The following is a 14,505-nucleotide window of genomic DNA, read 5'->3' as shown; positions in this document are numbered from 1 at the left end:
ATACATGAAAGACAAAACTTATAATTTATTAGACAATTTATAATCATATATCATTGTGTGTTCAGTTCAGGGTTTAAATAACATTTTTATATGTGTAAGTGCATGTATATTATTTATTGAGATATTTTATTTTAATTTTTCATTAAAAATACTAAATTTATTAACAGGATATGTGCCTCGTTAGAGCAGTGGTTTAATTAAATCTGATAGTGAGAACTAAATTGACGGCAGATTCCCTTTACTATGAAAAAAAAAGATTGTATTTGGAGGGGTCCATATGTGTGATGAAAGAGTTGTTAATTACCACTTTTATATATAAAAAACTAGTTAATTACTACTGCTACTAGTAAATATAACATTTTTGTGTTGGTGCTGTTTATTGTACATCAAAATATGTAAAAATAATAATTAACTTGTAATTTGTATAGTTGGTATGGGTTGTTTTATCTATCCTGCATTTTGTTGTATCACACATATAATCATTTATATATATATGGGCTACTATTGTCACTATCAAAAATGCTATTGAGACTACCAAAGCTTTTAAAATTACTTGGTTCAAAAAGTTCAATCCATTTAGATCTGTGATTTCTCTAGGTATTTCTCCTAATAATTTGTTACTTGACAGATCAATGCTTGTTACCAAACCCAGAATGTTTCGATACTCATCTCCTCTTCCTTTCAGCCATAGTAGCACACTAACTATACTATACATGGAAGACATATTATATTGTGCTTGAGAATAGATACGAGGATCTGTACTTTGGTTCTTTAGTGTCATGGCACTCAAGTTACTGAAACAGCTCGGTATATTGCCAGACAGATTGTTTTGTGCAACGTCTAAAACCTGAAGAAGACTCATCTGACATATTTCATTTGGAATGAGGCCGGCAAAACTGTTTGATCGAAGGCGGAGAATTTTCACATTTAAGAGCTTTTCTCCAACCCATGTTGGAATACTTCCTGAAAGATTATTTTCCCCAAGGTCCAAGGATATCAATTTTTTATTCTTCTTCAAACTGGTTGGAAATATTCCTGAGAGTGTGTTGTTACGAATTTGTAAAGACTACAGGTCTGCCAAGGAACCCATGGATTGGGGTAAGTTCCCAACAAAATGGTTGCTTTGTAAATTTACATCCGCAAGAAATGTCCAATTCATCCAGCAATCAGGTATCTCTCCTGACAAATTATTTGATGCAAGATTCAAAAATTTTAATTGCATTGGCTCGTCCTGATCATTCCATAAAAAGTTATTCATGGATTCAGAGAATGAATTGCTTGAAAGATCTAACTGAAACACATCACTTGAAAGATAGGGTAATTTACCACACAAGTGATTTGAGCTTAGATCAATAGTTTGGATAGATATTGGATTCTTTAATGTAGTCCCAATTTCACCATGTATATGATTATGAGAGAGGTTTAAATACAAAACCTGAGAAAGTGCTTCCCAGAACCAGGTGGGAATAGAATCTAAAATCCCCGTGTTAGACAGTCCAAAATGTTGAAGTTGGTTTTGTGACTGAATCCATGATGGAAAGTTGGGACCTAACTGCCATGATGTCACATCCAAATAGGAAAGCTGAAAATTAGGAAGCCATTTGGGACCAACTTTTAAAGTGAAATTGTTCCCTGATGCATGAAACTCCATCAAGCTTGTAAGATTTGCAAGATCATCTTCCTTGACAACTCCTTGAAAATTATTGCCATCAATCTGAAGAGATGACATCTTAGAAAGCGATCTAAGACTTTCAAATGGATTTCCACTGAATTTATTAATAGACAGATCGAGATATGTTAATGATGAAAGTTTTCCAAATGATCTAGGAAGAGCACCACCAATTGAGTCGTTGGAAAAAAGTAACGTGTCAATATTTTTAAATGCCCCAATATGATCTGTCAGATTGCCTGAAAGTCGTGAACTCTGAACTGCAAGTGCTGTGAGTCCATGGGAAATACAAGGAGCTAGAATTTCTAAAAGTTCATTAACCTGTTGGTTGAGTTTGAGATATGAGAAATCAATCTCCATTAGGAGGCAGAGATTAGCCAAAGAAGTTGGAATTGTTCCTTCAAGTTGATTATATGACAAATCAAGTCTAACCAGAGAAGTCAAATTTCCCAAAGAAGTTGGAATGGTTCCTTCAAGTTGATTACGTGATAATTGAAGTTTAACAAGAGAAGTCAAATTTCCCAAAGAAGTTGGAATGGTTCCTTCAAGTTGATTAGCTGATAAATCAAGTTCAACAAGAGAAGTCAAATTTCCCAAAGAAGTTGGAATGGTTCCTTCAAGTTGATTGTATGACAAATCAAGTTCAACAAGAGAAGTCAAATTTCCCAGGGCATCAGAAATAGTCCCATGCAAGTTGTTGCCCTCTAGGTCCAGGAACTTGAGACGATGAAGACCGTATAAGCAATCAGGTATAGAAGATGCAATTGAATTTACAGACAAGTCAAGGTTTTGAAGAAGTGTGAGGTTTCGAATACCACCAGGAATCGGACCTTGGATGTCATTACCCCCTAATTGAAGAGAAACAAGTTTCTTCAATTTGAATATCCACTTAGGGAAAAAAGAAATGGCAGGGGAATAACTAGTACCGGAAAGATCGATAGTTTGCAGAGATGAGAAGTTGAGCAAGGATGGTTCATTATAGTGAGGGAGTGTGCACTCTAACAAATATAGGTGGGTCAAAGAAGGAAGAGATTGGAGAGTGTGTAGCCAATGAAATGCTTTGGATAGGTTTGCATTACTCAAATAAAGATATTCAAGCTTCCACATACTTGATACCCATTCTACATTTTCAGCTAACAGAGGCTCGAAATCATAACTTCCGAGGCCAAGATAGACCAAATTGGAGAGATTTCCAATCTGAGATGGAATCTTCCCCATGAATGCAGTATAAGAGAGGTCGAGGTGAGTCAAGGAGGTCATTACACAAAGGAAAGAAGGAATTGCCATACCTTCAAAATAATTGTAGCTCAAGTCAAGATATCGAAGCTCAGAGAGATTCCCGATCTGAGAGGGTACTGTTCCGTTGGCAACATCATAACTCAGGTCAAGATACACCAAATTTGAGAGATTCCCAATCTGAGGAGGAATCTTCCCATTGAATCCAGTATAAGAGAGGTTGAGGTGAGTCAAGGAAGTCATTGTCCCAAGGAAAGAAGGAATTGACATACCTTCTCCAAGAAATGCATTGGCGCTCAAGTCCAAGTAATTCAAATGCTTTAAATCAGCCAAACAAGGACTTATCTCTCCACCAAAGCTCCATCTCCTATAAGCTTCCTCATCAAATCTATGGTAGAATCGATAATGGTAGGCATCATGATAGAAAGCAGAATCAGAAGTGTGGAGGTGAAGCTGGAGAAGATGGGAAGTAAGGTTGTGGCAGAGGACTCCATACCAGTGGCAACAGTTGGTATTATTATGATTCCAAGACCAAAGCCTATTTGAAGGATCATTCAGATTATTCTTAAACTTCAAAAGTGTCTCACGCTCACTTGGGATGCACACACTCTCTCTGCAAGGTAACCTACATAACCAAAGGTGGACAAAGACAAGAATATAAATGGAGGAGGATGCACACACTCTCTCTTCAATAAGAAACATTTTATTTTATTAGTTTAACGTGTAGAATTGCTTAAATTAATGAAAATTTTATTTTAAGTAAATATTAATATTTTTATAAAAAATCATTTGTAGTTTACAATAAAGGTAATAAAATTTGGTTTAATAATGAGTCTTCAAATTTTAACAATTATTTAAATCAATCCTTTTGTTACATGCACCTGTGTAAAGTAAACAACAAAAAGTCTTGCATTATTAAATTCAAGTCTTCTATTACATGCAATATAAAACTATAATTAATTTTAAATTATCAAAATTTTATTATTTGAAATAAAATAAAAGAAAAAAAATTATCTTGTAGACAAACCGTAGACAACTCTACCAAATCTATATCAAGGTCCCTACTTTTTCAACATGAACCACAGCCACTCCATCAGATCCATGTCAATGTTTTTTATGACTGACAACAAATGTTGAGAGTTACCTTAAGCATGAAAAAGATAGAGTAAAATATATCATTTTTGTCCCTATAAAATTTTAATGTTACTTTTTATCCTAAATTAAATTTGGATGATAGATAATTATCATGTATTCTTAGATTTTGGTGTCATTTTAAGACATTTATGTGATGTATATCTCTTATGTTTTTTTTTTTGCCATGAACTAATCTTCTCTTAGAGTTTAATGTACAGTAATTGGTTCTTCTTTCATGAAATGACTACTTTTTTATTCAGTAAAATATTGTAATTGTTTTTCTTATATGTCTGATATGTGTTTTTGACTTGAACACATGTTTGTATGATTTTTTATTCAATTGTAATAGAAAAATTTCTTTGAGTAGCGAATTAGAGAGAACATCCAATAATTTTTATGTCTAGGGATAATAGAACATTAATAAACACTTTGTCTTAATGCAAATCCTTTGGTTATGCCAATCCAAGGAATCGATAGTTTAATCAAGAGATTTAGATCTCTTCACTTAAGGAATTAAAGTTAAGATAATATGGTAGATTAATGATGATATAACATTTATTAAATATAAATGTGTAGTGATTACTTTATAGGAACTCCAATAAAATTAAACCTAGACAATTTTTTCATTGATTTAATCTCAATTTACTTTGCATACAGGAGTGTTTGTTAAAATTCTCAAACAAAAATTCCCTTAATTTTTTCTTTTATTTCCTTCCTTAAGTTTCTTATTTTTATTTCTTCTCTTAATTTCTTTATCTTTTTGCATATTGTTATTTAGATTGAATTAGCTAATCTTAATTAATTCCAAATATTCATAGTGTAGAAATTTCTTTATCTTTATTCATAGGGTAGAAATATTGGTAGGAGCCCAACTGTGATCTCAACCGCGCGTGCACAATCCCATCATAAAACCCAAAGACTGTGATCTCCACTGTCACTGCCAAACTCAATGAGCCCCAACTCATGGCAAACCTCATTGTGAAACCCCACATGAAGTCCAACTACCAATCCAGCCGTGAACCTTAGTGAAGCCCACCAAACAATTTTTCTTTTCTCATTTTGTGGTTTGATGTTTTGTTGTTAAGATTTTGTTGATTTATATCTATTCTTTCATCTAGCTTGTTTTCCTTTAGTCCATCCACTAGGGGAGAAAATGAAACACCATCCGTGACACAATGGTGAGATATAAGGAAGATGAAGGGTGATGGAGACAAAAAGGAGAAAGAAGAAGGGGACAATACGACATAGATTTTATTTTTATTTTTAAAATTTTTTTCTCACGTGTAATCCAAATCAAACAAGTGACACCACACGTGACATACATCATGGTCAAACAACCACATAGGTAGATAATAATTTGGGACTAACAACAAATATAAGAGACAAAATTTCAAATATTAGGAATCCAGTCTCAAAAAAATTTATTAGAGACCAAACATAAAAAATAAATATTTATCGGGGGACCAATAAGTAATAAAAAATGATGCTTTTTAACCCATAATATGAAGGTAAACATGTGGTCAAAATATATATACTTATTTTATTCAGAAAATAAACATTTGGATAGCATACATACACGAATTCATGAAACCAAAAATTAAATCAAAAAACCAAACATAACAAGAAATGAACGAGAAAAGAAAAAAAAAGAACAAACCTGATCTTATAGAGAAAAAAGAACAAGGACCTGATCTTATAGCATCATAATCATCTTTTGAAAGAATTGCGAAAAAAATCTTTCTATGGGTGTCCCGGCCTTCACATAATTCTCCTTTTTTCTCCGCCCCCCTCCTTGTATGCTAGTACGTCTCTTCTTTTATAATCCAAGAACAACTTAGGATTCCATTATACCATTGTTTTTAGACTTACAACTTCGATGACGTTATCGGTTACTAATATTTTATTTTTTTTGCTCAATTGAATCACCATTACTCCAGTTTTCTGAATATCAATTTTGTAACTGTCACATCTTCTATGATTTTTCTTTTTTTTTCTCAAAAATATTTTAAATATTTTTATTTAAAAGAATCTTCTATAATTTTTCTTTTTTCTTTTTCTCAAAAATATTTTAAATGACCTTATCTTTTAGTAATATTTTATTTTTTTCTCAATTGAATCACCATTACTCCAGTTTTCTGATGCCAAGTCTTCTTGTAACTGTCAAATCTTCTATATATAATTTTTCTTTTCTTTTTCTCAAAAATATTTTAAATATTTTTATTTAAAAGATAAAACTAAACCCGGATAAAATTGGATATTTACATAAACATTAAAAAAAACACAAATATTTATTTTACTGTGACTTGAACATCCTAACTTTCTTCCAAGAAAGAACTAGACACACGGCTAGATATTGAAACAGCTTTTAAGAAAATCTACACAATCACCCAAAGCAAAGACTCCTTCAAAGCCCTTCTTCAATTAGATGACTCCTGCAGCCTTCTTTCACCTGCTGCACCTTGGTTAACTTGTTCCACTTCTGCCCTTCCTGCCTCATAATTCATAGATAAATCTTCGACCCATGCAAACCACAAATTCAAAATTAATGTGGCACTTTGCTTCAGCAAAAACTAGCATACCCAAAATAAAGTAAAAAAAAAAAAAAAAACTGTAACTCATCTTGGACTGAAGTCTAAAACTACTAGAAAATAAATACTCCACTATTTTTGAAACAGCTCTTACAAAATGAAAAAAAAAACATAATAGAAAAATATGCAAGCATGCCCAAAATAAGCAAACAAATAACTGCGATTCATCTTGGAATCAAGTCTTAAGACTAAGAGAAACATACATAATCATAATTTCGTTTGTTTCTGAAAACACTTCTTCCAAGATAAGAAAATAGAAAAAATGTCACAAGACAAATATAGAGAAAATAAATTTTAATATCGATACAAAATATGTTTGTCTAACTGCAAAACTCAAGCAGAACGTGAAGAGTAACAAAAGAATTAGTCAGAGAAGTATGGTAAAAGAATATAATAAACTAATTTAGAAATAAGTAAAATTTGCAAAAAGCATTGATCAACCAAGAGAAACCTCATGGAGACAACTAGAGCTACTATTCATTGTTATTTACCTTGTGAAGATTGATTCTCTGCTGGGTTGGTAAACCATGTCCCAACCATACCTTTAAGCTTATCAACCACACTTTTCCCTGGACTATTCACATACATCTCTTGGTACTTTTTCTCTGTCACCACACTTTCCCCTCCTAACCTTCTCTTCACTTCCTCTGACTCAGTTACCTTTCCCAGTATTCTTTGATGTTTCATTATAGGAAAAAAAAAATCAATTATAGGAAAAAGGGTGTACTTTAAAGACTATTTCGGTTAAAAAATATATTAAAAAAATATTTCGTTCCAATCTAGCTATTTAATTTTGATCAATTTTTCAATTCACAAAATAATATTCTCATATATATATATATATATATATATATATATATATATATATATATATATATATATATATATATATAAAAGATTAGATTTAATTGTCATCAATTGAAAAGGTTGTTGTGTCATGTATTTCTAATTGTACTCAAATCTGAATATTATTTTCTTTATCATATGAAAATTAATTAGTTATATAAAAAGAAGTGTGAAAAAGAATATTAACTTTTGTTCTCAAAAAAATCAATATCATATTTTTGTAGAAGCATATAATGATATGAAGTTTTGACGATGTCAAAGATAAGTGCTTCTCACGTTTGATCCAAGTCAAGAATCCAGAAATTCAATATAATTGATGAACTTAGTTCCTAGAATCTTAGAAAGAGTTTATGAATTGATGATGCACAGGTTTGACCAAAGAATATTTTCCAGAAGCTTTTTGAGATTTCATAAAAGTAATATTTACTCTCTGGTAATCGATTATCAGGGAATGTAATCGATTACCTGTGATCAAATTAATTTCTAAAATGCTCTTATAAAATTTGAATTTAATTTTAAAGCCTATAATCGATTACACAAGGCTTGTAATCGATCACTAGGTTTAAACGTTTTGTAACATCCTTTAGAAATTTGAATTTAAATTTTGAAGCCGGTAATCGATTACAATATTTGTGTTTTTTTTACGACTTCAAAGTCAATAGTTTTTTTTATTATGATATCAAAGTGATAAGTTTTGTTTTTTTATTTTATTTTTCTTTTTACGACTTTGTAGTCATTTTGGTTTTTTTTTTAAGTTCAAACTTTTTAATTTTAGAATTTTAGAATTTTTTAATTTCTTGTATTTTATTTTTTATTTTGTTACATTTTTTTAAAATGTTATTAATTTTATTTATTTAATTATTAAATAAATATTTTATTTATTCATTTTAAAAAAAATTCAATGACATTATTAAAAGATTATCTAAATTTTAAATAAACCAAATGTGATAAATAAAAAATAATTAAAATGGAAAAATTTCATACTATTAGTTTTATTTGATTTGTATTATATTTTTTATGGTTTTATTAAATATATTATATATTTTTTAATATTTTTTTATTTAAAATATATTATGTTTTTTAATATTATTTTATTTAATATATTTTACATATTTAAAATTTAGATAAATTTTAAATAATGTTATAGAATTTTATTTTTTAAATGAATAAATAAAATATTTACTTAATAATTAAATAAATAATTTTTTTATAATTTTTGAAAAAAATAAAAAATAAAATACAAGTAAGTAAAAAATTCTAAAATTAAAAAATTTAAACGTAAAAAAAAACGAAACACAATTTCAAAAGTCATAAAAATAAAAAAAAATTAAACTTACAATTTTAAAGTCTTAAGTTAAAAAAATTAAAAAAAGACTAGTTGTAAAATAAAAAAAAATTAACGACTTTGAAGTCCCAAATAAAAAAAATTACAGTTATAAATAATTTTATGACTTCTATTAAAAAGAGTCATTTTATGACTTCTAACTCATATAGTAGCACCTGATAAGACTTTTTTATTAAAGAGTCATTTTATGGAAAATAATTTGAAAAATATCCCTGAATGGTAAAAAGCAGTCAAATTGACTGAAAGTTGTGAACTCGAAACTGCAAGTGTTGTGAATCCATGAGAAATACAAAGAGCTAGAATTTCTAAAATATCATTAACCTGTTGGTTGAGTTTGAGATATAAGAAATCAATCTCCCCCAAGTTCCCAAGTTGCTGAGATTACCCCAAGAAGTTCGAATGGTTGCTTCAGATTGATTAATTGATAAATCAAGTTCAACAGGAGAAGTCAAATTTCCCCAGACATCATAAATAGTCCTATGCAAATTGCTGTACCTTAGGTCCAAATACTTGAGACGATGAAGACCGTATAACCAATCAAGTATAGAATATGAGAATGAATTTTGAGACAAGTCAAGATTTTAAAGAAGTGTGAGGTTTCGAATACCACCAGGGAATCGGATCGACCTTGGATTTCATTACCCAACAACAAGGGAATATTTGAAATCACATTTCAAGAGAGATTCAAACATATGAATAAATTTCAAAGAAACATAACTTAAAAAAAAATAGATACACTTGTGTATTTAGATGCAATGACAACAATTCCCACGGTACAACTCTTATTCATTAAATATAACACATTACTGAAAATTGAAATATAATGGATTAGTTTGTTTAAATTTCTTTGTTGACATAAATTGATCAACCTGCCAATACAATGATAAAACATCGGAGTATTCTAAGCAACACTAAACAGTGATACTACCTGAGCGAAAAGATTGAAGTTTGAACCACACATGATCAAGGAAATGAAAATAGGCATACCTCCATGATCTACAAATCAGTAAAGGAGCAATCACTATCCAGAATCCCACAACAAATCCAATTGTCGCACTAACAAAAAACCAATTCACTCCATGCCCATCACTTCCTTCATAACTATGAGTTTTCCCATTGGAGCTGCAGTTTATGGGCAGTGGTAGACCACATAAATTGTTGCCAATAAAGCTGGAGGCATCAAAGGTTTGCAATTGAGTTCCTGTTGGAATTTTTCCCTTCAAATGATTATAAGACACGTCTAGCATGCTCAAAAAGCTCAATTTTGAAATGGTTGGAGGGATTTCACCAGAAAGTTGATTCCTAGAAAAATCAATGGATTGTAATGATCCCATATTACCAATGCCTTGTGGAATATGACCAATCAATTGGTTGTGGGACAAGTTCAAAAAGTTCAATCCATTTAGATTTGTGATTTTTCTAGGTATTTCTCCTAATAATTTGTTACTTGACAGATCAATGCTTGTTACCAAACCCAGAATGTTTCTATACTCATCTCCTCTTCCTTTCAGCCATAGTAGCACACTAACCATACTATAGATGGAAGAGTAAGAGCTACCAACATATTGTGCTTCAGAATAGATAGAAGGATCTGTACTTTGGTTCTTTAGTGTCATGGCACTCAAGTTACAAAAACAGCTCGGTATATTGCCAGACAGATTGTTTTCTGCAAGGTCTAAAACCTGAAGATGACTCATCTGACATATTTCATTTGGAATGTGGCCAGCAAAACTGTTTGATCGAAGGCGAAGGATTTTCACTTTTAAGAGCTTTTCTCCAACCCATGTTGGAATACATCCTGAAAGATTATTTTCCCCAAGGTCCAAGGATATCAATTGGTTATTCTTCTTCAAACTGGTTGGAAATATTCCTGAGAGTGTGTTGTTACGAATTTGTAAAGACTGCAGCTCTGCCAAGGAACCCATGGATTGGGGTAAGTTCCCAACAAAATGGTTGCTTTGTAAATTTACATTCACAAGAAATGTCCAATTCATCCAGCAATCAGGTATCTCTCCTGACAAATTATTTGATGCAAGATTCAGAAATTGTAATTGCATTGGCTCGTCCTGATCATTGCATAAAAAGTCATTCATGGATTCAGAGAATGAATTGCTTGAAAGATCTAACTGAGACACATCACTTGAAAGATAGGGTAATTTACCACACAAGTGATTTGAGCTTAGATCAATAACGGGGATAGATATTGGATTCTTTAATGTAGTCCCACTCTCACCATGGATGTGATTATGAGAGAGGTTTAAATACAAAACCTGAGGAAGTGCTTCCCACATCTGTGTGGGAATAGAATCAATAATCCCTGCGTTAGACATGTCTAAATATTCAAGTTTGTTTTGTGACTTAATCCACGATGGAAAGCTGGGACCTAACTGCCATGATCTCACATCCAAATGGAAAAGCTGAAAATTAGGAAGCCAATTGGGACCCACTTTTAAAGTGAAATTGTTCCCTGATGCATGAATCTCCATCAAGCTTGTAAGATTTGCAAGATCATCTTCCTTGACAACAGTTTGAAAAAGATTGCCACCAATATAAAGAGATGACAATTTAGAGAGTGATCCAAGACTTTCAAATGGATTTCCACTGAATTTATTAGTAGACAGATCAAGATATCTTAATGATGAAAGTTTTCCAAATGATCTAGGAAGAGCACCACCAATTGAGTTGTTGGAAAAAAGTAACGTGTCAATATTTTTAAATGCCCCAATATGATCTGTCAGATGGCCTGAAAGTCGTGAACTCTGAACTGCAAGTCTTGTGAGTCCATGGGAAATACAAGGAGCAAGAATTTCTAAAAGTTCATTAACCTGTTGGTTGAGTTTGAGATTTGAGAAATCAATGTCCCTTAAGTTGCAGAGATTACCCAAAGAAGTTGGAATGTTTCCTTCAAGTTGATTACCTGATAAATCAAGTTCAACAAGAGAAGTCAAATTTCCCAGGGCATCAGAAATAGTCCCATGCAAGTGGTTGTCCCTTAGGTTGAGGAACTTGAGACGATGAAGACCATATAAGCAATCAGGTATAGAAGATGAGAATGAATTTCCAGACAAGTCAAGATTTTGAAGAAGTGTGAGGTTTCGAATACCGCCAGGAATCGGACCTTGGATTTCATTACCCCATAATTGAAGAGAAACAAGTTTTTTCAATTTGAATATCCACTTGGGGACAAAAGAAATGGCAGGGGAAAAACTAGTGAAGGAAAGATGGAGAGTTTGCAGAGATGAGAAGTTGAGCAAGGATGGTTCATTATAGTGAGGGAGTGTGCATCCTGACAAATCTAGGTGGGTCAAAGAAGGAAGAGATTGGAGAGTGTGTAGCCAATGAAATGCTTTGGATAGGTTTGCATAACTCAAATGAAGATATTCAAGCTTCCACATACTTGATACCCATTCTACATTTTCAGCTAACATAGGCTCGACAGAATAACCTCCGAGGTCAAGATAGACCAAATTGGAGAGATTCCCAATCTGAGATGGAATCTTCCCCATGAATCCAGTAAGAGAGAGGTCGAGGTGAGTCAAGGAAGTCATTGTCCCAAGGAAAGAAGGAATTGCCATACCTGCTCCAAGGAAATAATTGCCGCTCAAGTTCAAGTGATTCAAATGCTTTAAATCAGCCAAACAAGGACTTATCTCTCCACCAAACTGGGATTTCTCATAAGCTTCCTCATCGAAGTGATAGTAGCCATCATAGAAAGCAGCAGAAAACGTAGTGTTGAGGTGAAGCTGAAGAAGATGGGAAGTGACGTTGTGGCAGAGGACTCCATACCAGTGGCAACAGTTGGTATGATTATGATTCCAAGACCAAAGCCTATTGGAAGGATCTATGAGATTATTCTTAATCTTCAAAAGTGTCTCACGCTCACTTGGGATACACACACTCTCTCTGCATGGTAAGCTCAACAACCAAAGCTGGACAAAGACAAGAATATAAATGGAGGAATTCATGATCACACAAGGATATATCAAACAGCTTAATTGTATAAGTGCTTCTTGCTTCTGCATATTAAACTTACTTCTTTCTATTATTTATACTGATGCAAGCGTCTTTCTTTTCTTTTTTCTTTTTTTACGTTGCCTTTTTTTAATTATTGACTTTATTATCCAATTCTTCCGACTTAATTCTTAGAATAGGAAATAATTTTGAATTTACTTTATCTATCTCCTTTTTTAATTATTGACTTTAACTATTATTTGATCAATCCTTTCGTAAAATTTTGTTAATTAAACAATAAAAGTCCAACATTTTATTAAAAAAAATTCAAGTCTTCTATTTCATGATATCCCAACCCATAATTATTATTAAATTATTAAAATTTTAATATCCAAACTCAAAATAATGTAAAAGAAAATTATCTTCTAAACAAACCATGGCCGGCTCCATCAAATCCATCTCAAGGTTTTTCATTTTTTCATCTTGAACCTTTGGACACTCCACAAAGTCCAGCGATATTATTGTCTCTAACTTTTAAAGGACAAAATATCCTAATTAAAAAACAAGAATTTGATCAAATGGACTAAAATGACATATTTTTTTAAAAATATCTCAATTAAAAAATAAAAAGACTAAAATTATAAGATTTTAAAAAAATAAGAGATAAAATATTTAAATTAAAAAATAAAAAAATAAAATAACATATTAAAAAAAAAGACAACAATTATATTTTAAGCCTATTTTTTTCTTCACTTTCATTATTTTTTTGCCTTTTTTTATTATTGTGCCAAATACTAAAATATTTTTTTAACATTGTAATTCACTTCTTTTTTTAAGCTGGCTTGTTAAAATTATCGACTTAATTATCCAATTCTCCCGAATTAATTCTTAGAATACGAAAAATTATGCATTTACTGTATCTATCTCCTTTTTTAAAATTCCTATGTACACTAAATTCATAAAAGAAATCAAAATTAATAACAGAGAAATATGATTTATTCTTGTGCTGAATACTAAAATAAGAAACATTCTTTTTGGTACAGGTTTTTTTACAAAAATAAATAAGAATCATTTTATTTTAATTTACCCTATAGAACTGCTTAAATGAAAATTTTGTGTCATTAAACTTCATATTTTAACTATTATTTAATCAATCCTTTCGTTAAACTTTTGTTACGTAAACAATAAAAGTCCAATTTTAAAAAAAAAATCAAGTCTTCTATTTCATGATATCCCAAGCCATAGTTAATAATAAATTATTAAATTTTCAATATTCAAACTAAAAATAATGTAAAAGAAAATTGTCTTCTAAATTAAACATATATAGCCCACACCATAAGTCCATCTAGAGGTTTTCCATTTGTTCATCTTGAACCCTTTGGACACTCCACAAAGTCCATCCATGTTATGGTCTGACTTCTTCAACTTTAACCGTAGGTCACTGCACTATCTTCCTATCAAGTTCCTTGTCATTCACAACAAATGTTGCAAGTTACGTCAAGCAAGAAAAAAAATATATAATTGATGAATAAATCAATTATAGGAAAATGGTGTACTTTAAAGACTATTTCAGTTCAAAAATCTATATAAAAAAAAAAAAAGATTCTCTCGTTACAATCTAGCTATTTAATTTTGATCAATTTTTCAATTCACAAAATAATATTCTCTTATATATGAAAAAAGACTAAATTTAATTGTCATCAATTGGAAAAATTGTTGTGTCATGTATTTCTAAT

At 31.1% G+C, this 14,505-nt stretch overlaps 1 protein-coding gene and 1 long non-coding RNA gene across 4 annotated transcripts in view; both read right to left on the bottom strand.

Annotated features, from left to right (window-relative positions):
• Positions 1-14,505, bottom strand: part of LOC114388910 (receptor-like protein EIX2) — a 54,420-nt gene that overhangs the window by 22,032 nt on the left and 17,883 nt on the right. For 2 of the 3 annotated variants that reach the window (XM_028349455.1, XM_028349453.1), the window contains exon 2: positions 9,747-11,735. The exons of the other annotated variant lie outside the window; for it this stretch is intronic. In XM_028349455.1, the coding sequence (XP_028205256.1) occupies positions 9,747-11,735 (1,989 nt within the window). The remainder of the gene's footprint in view (positions 1-9,746; positions 11,736-14,505) is intronic. 3 annotated transcript variants of the gene reach the window in all.
• LOC114388920 lies at positions 6,275-7,306 on the bottom strand. The gene is made up of 2 exons (XR_003661649.1): positions 7,119-7,306; positions 6,275-6,551 (listed from the first exon to the last, which is right to left on the bottom strand). It is a non-coding gene; the product is annotated as an uncharacterized LOC114388920 (long non-coding RNA).

This window comes from Glycine soja, chromosome 16 (assembly GCF_004193775.1).
Source record: "Glycine soja cultivar W05 chromosome 16, ASM419377v2, whole genome shotgun sequence".
In the NCBI taxonomy this organism is placed as follows: domain Eukaryota; kingdom Viridiplantae; phylum Streptophyta; class Magnoliopsida; order Fabales; family Fabaceae; genus Glycine; species Glycine soja.
The sequence above is the reverse complement of the archived record's forward strand: the minus strand, read 5'-3'. Positions and strand labels throughout refer to the sequence as shown.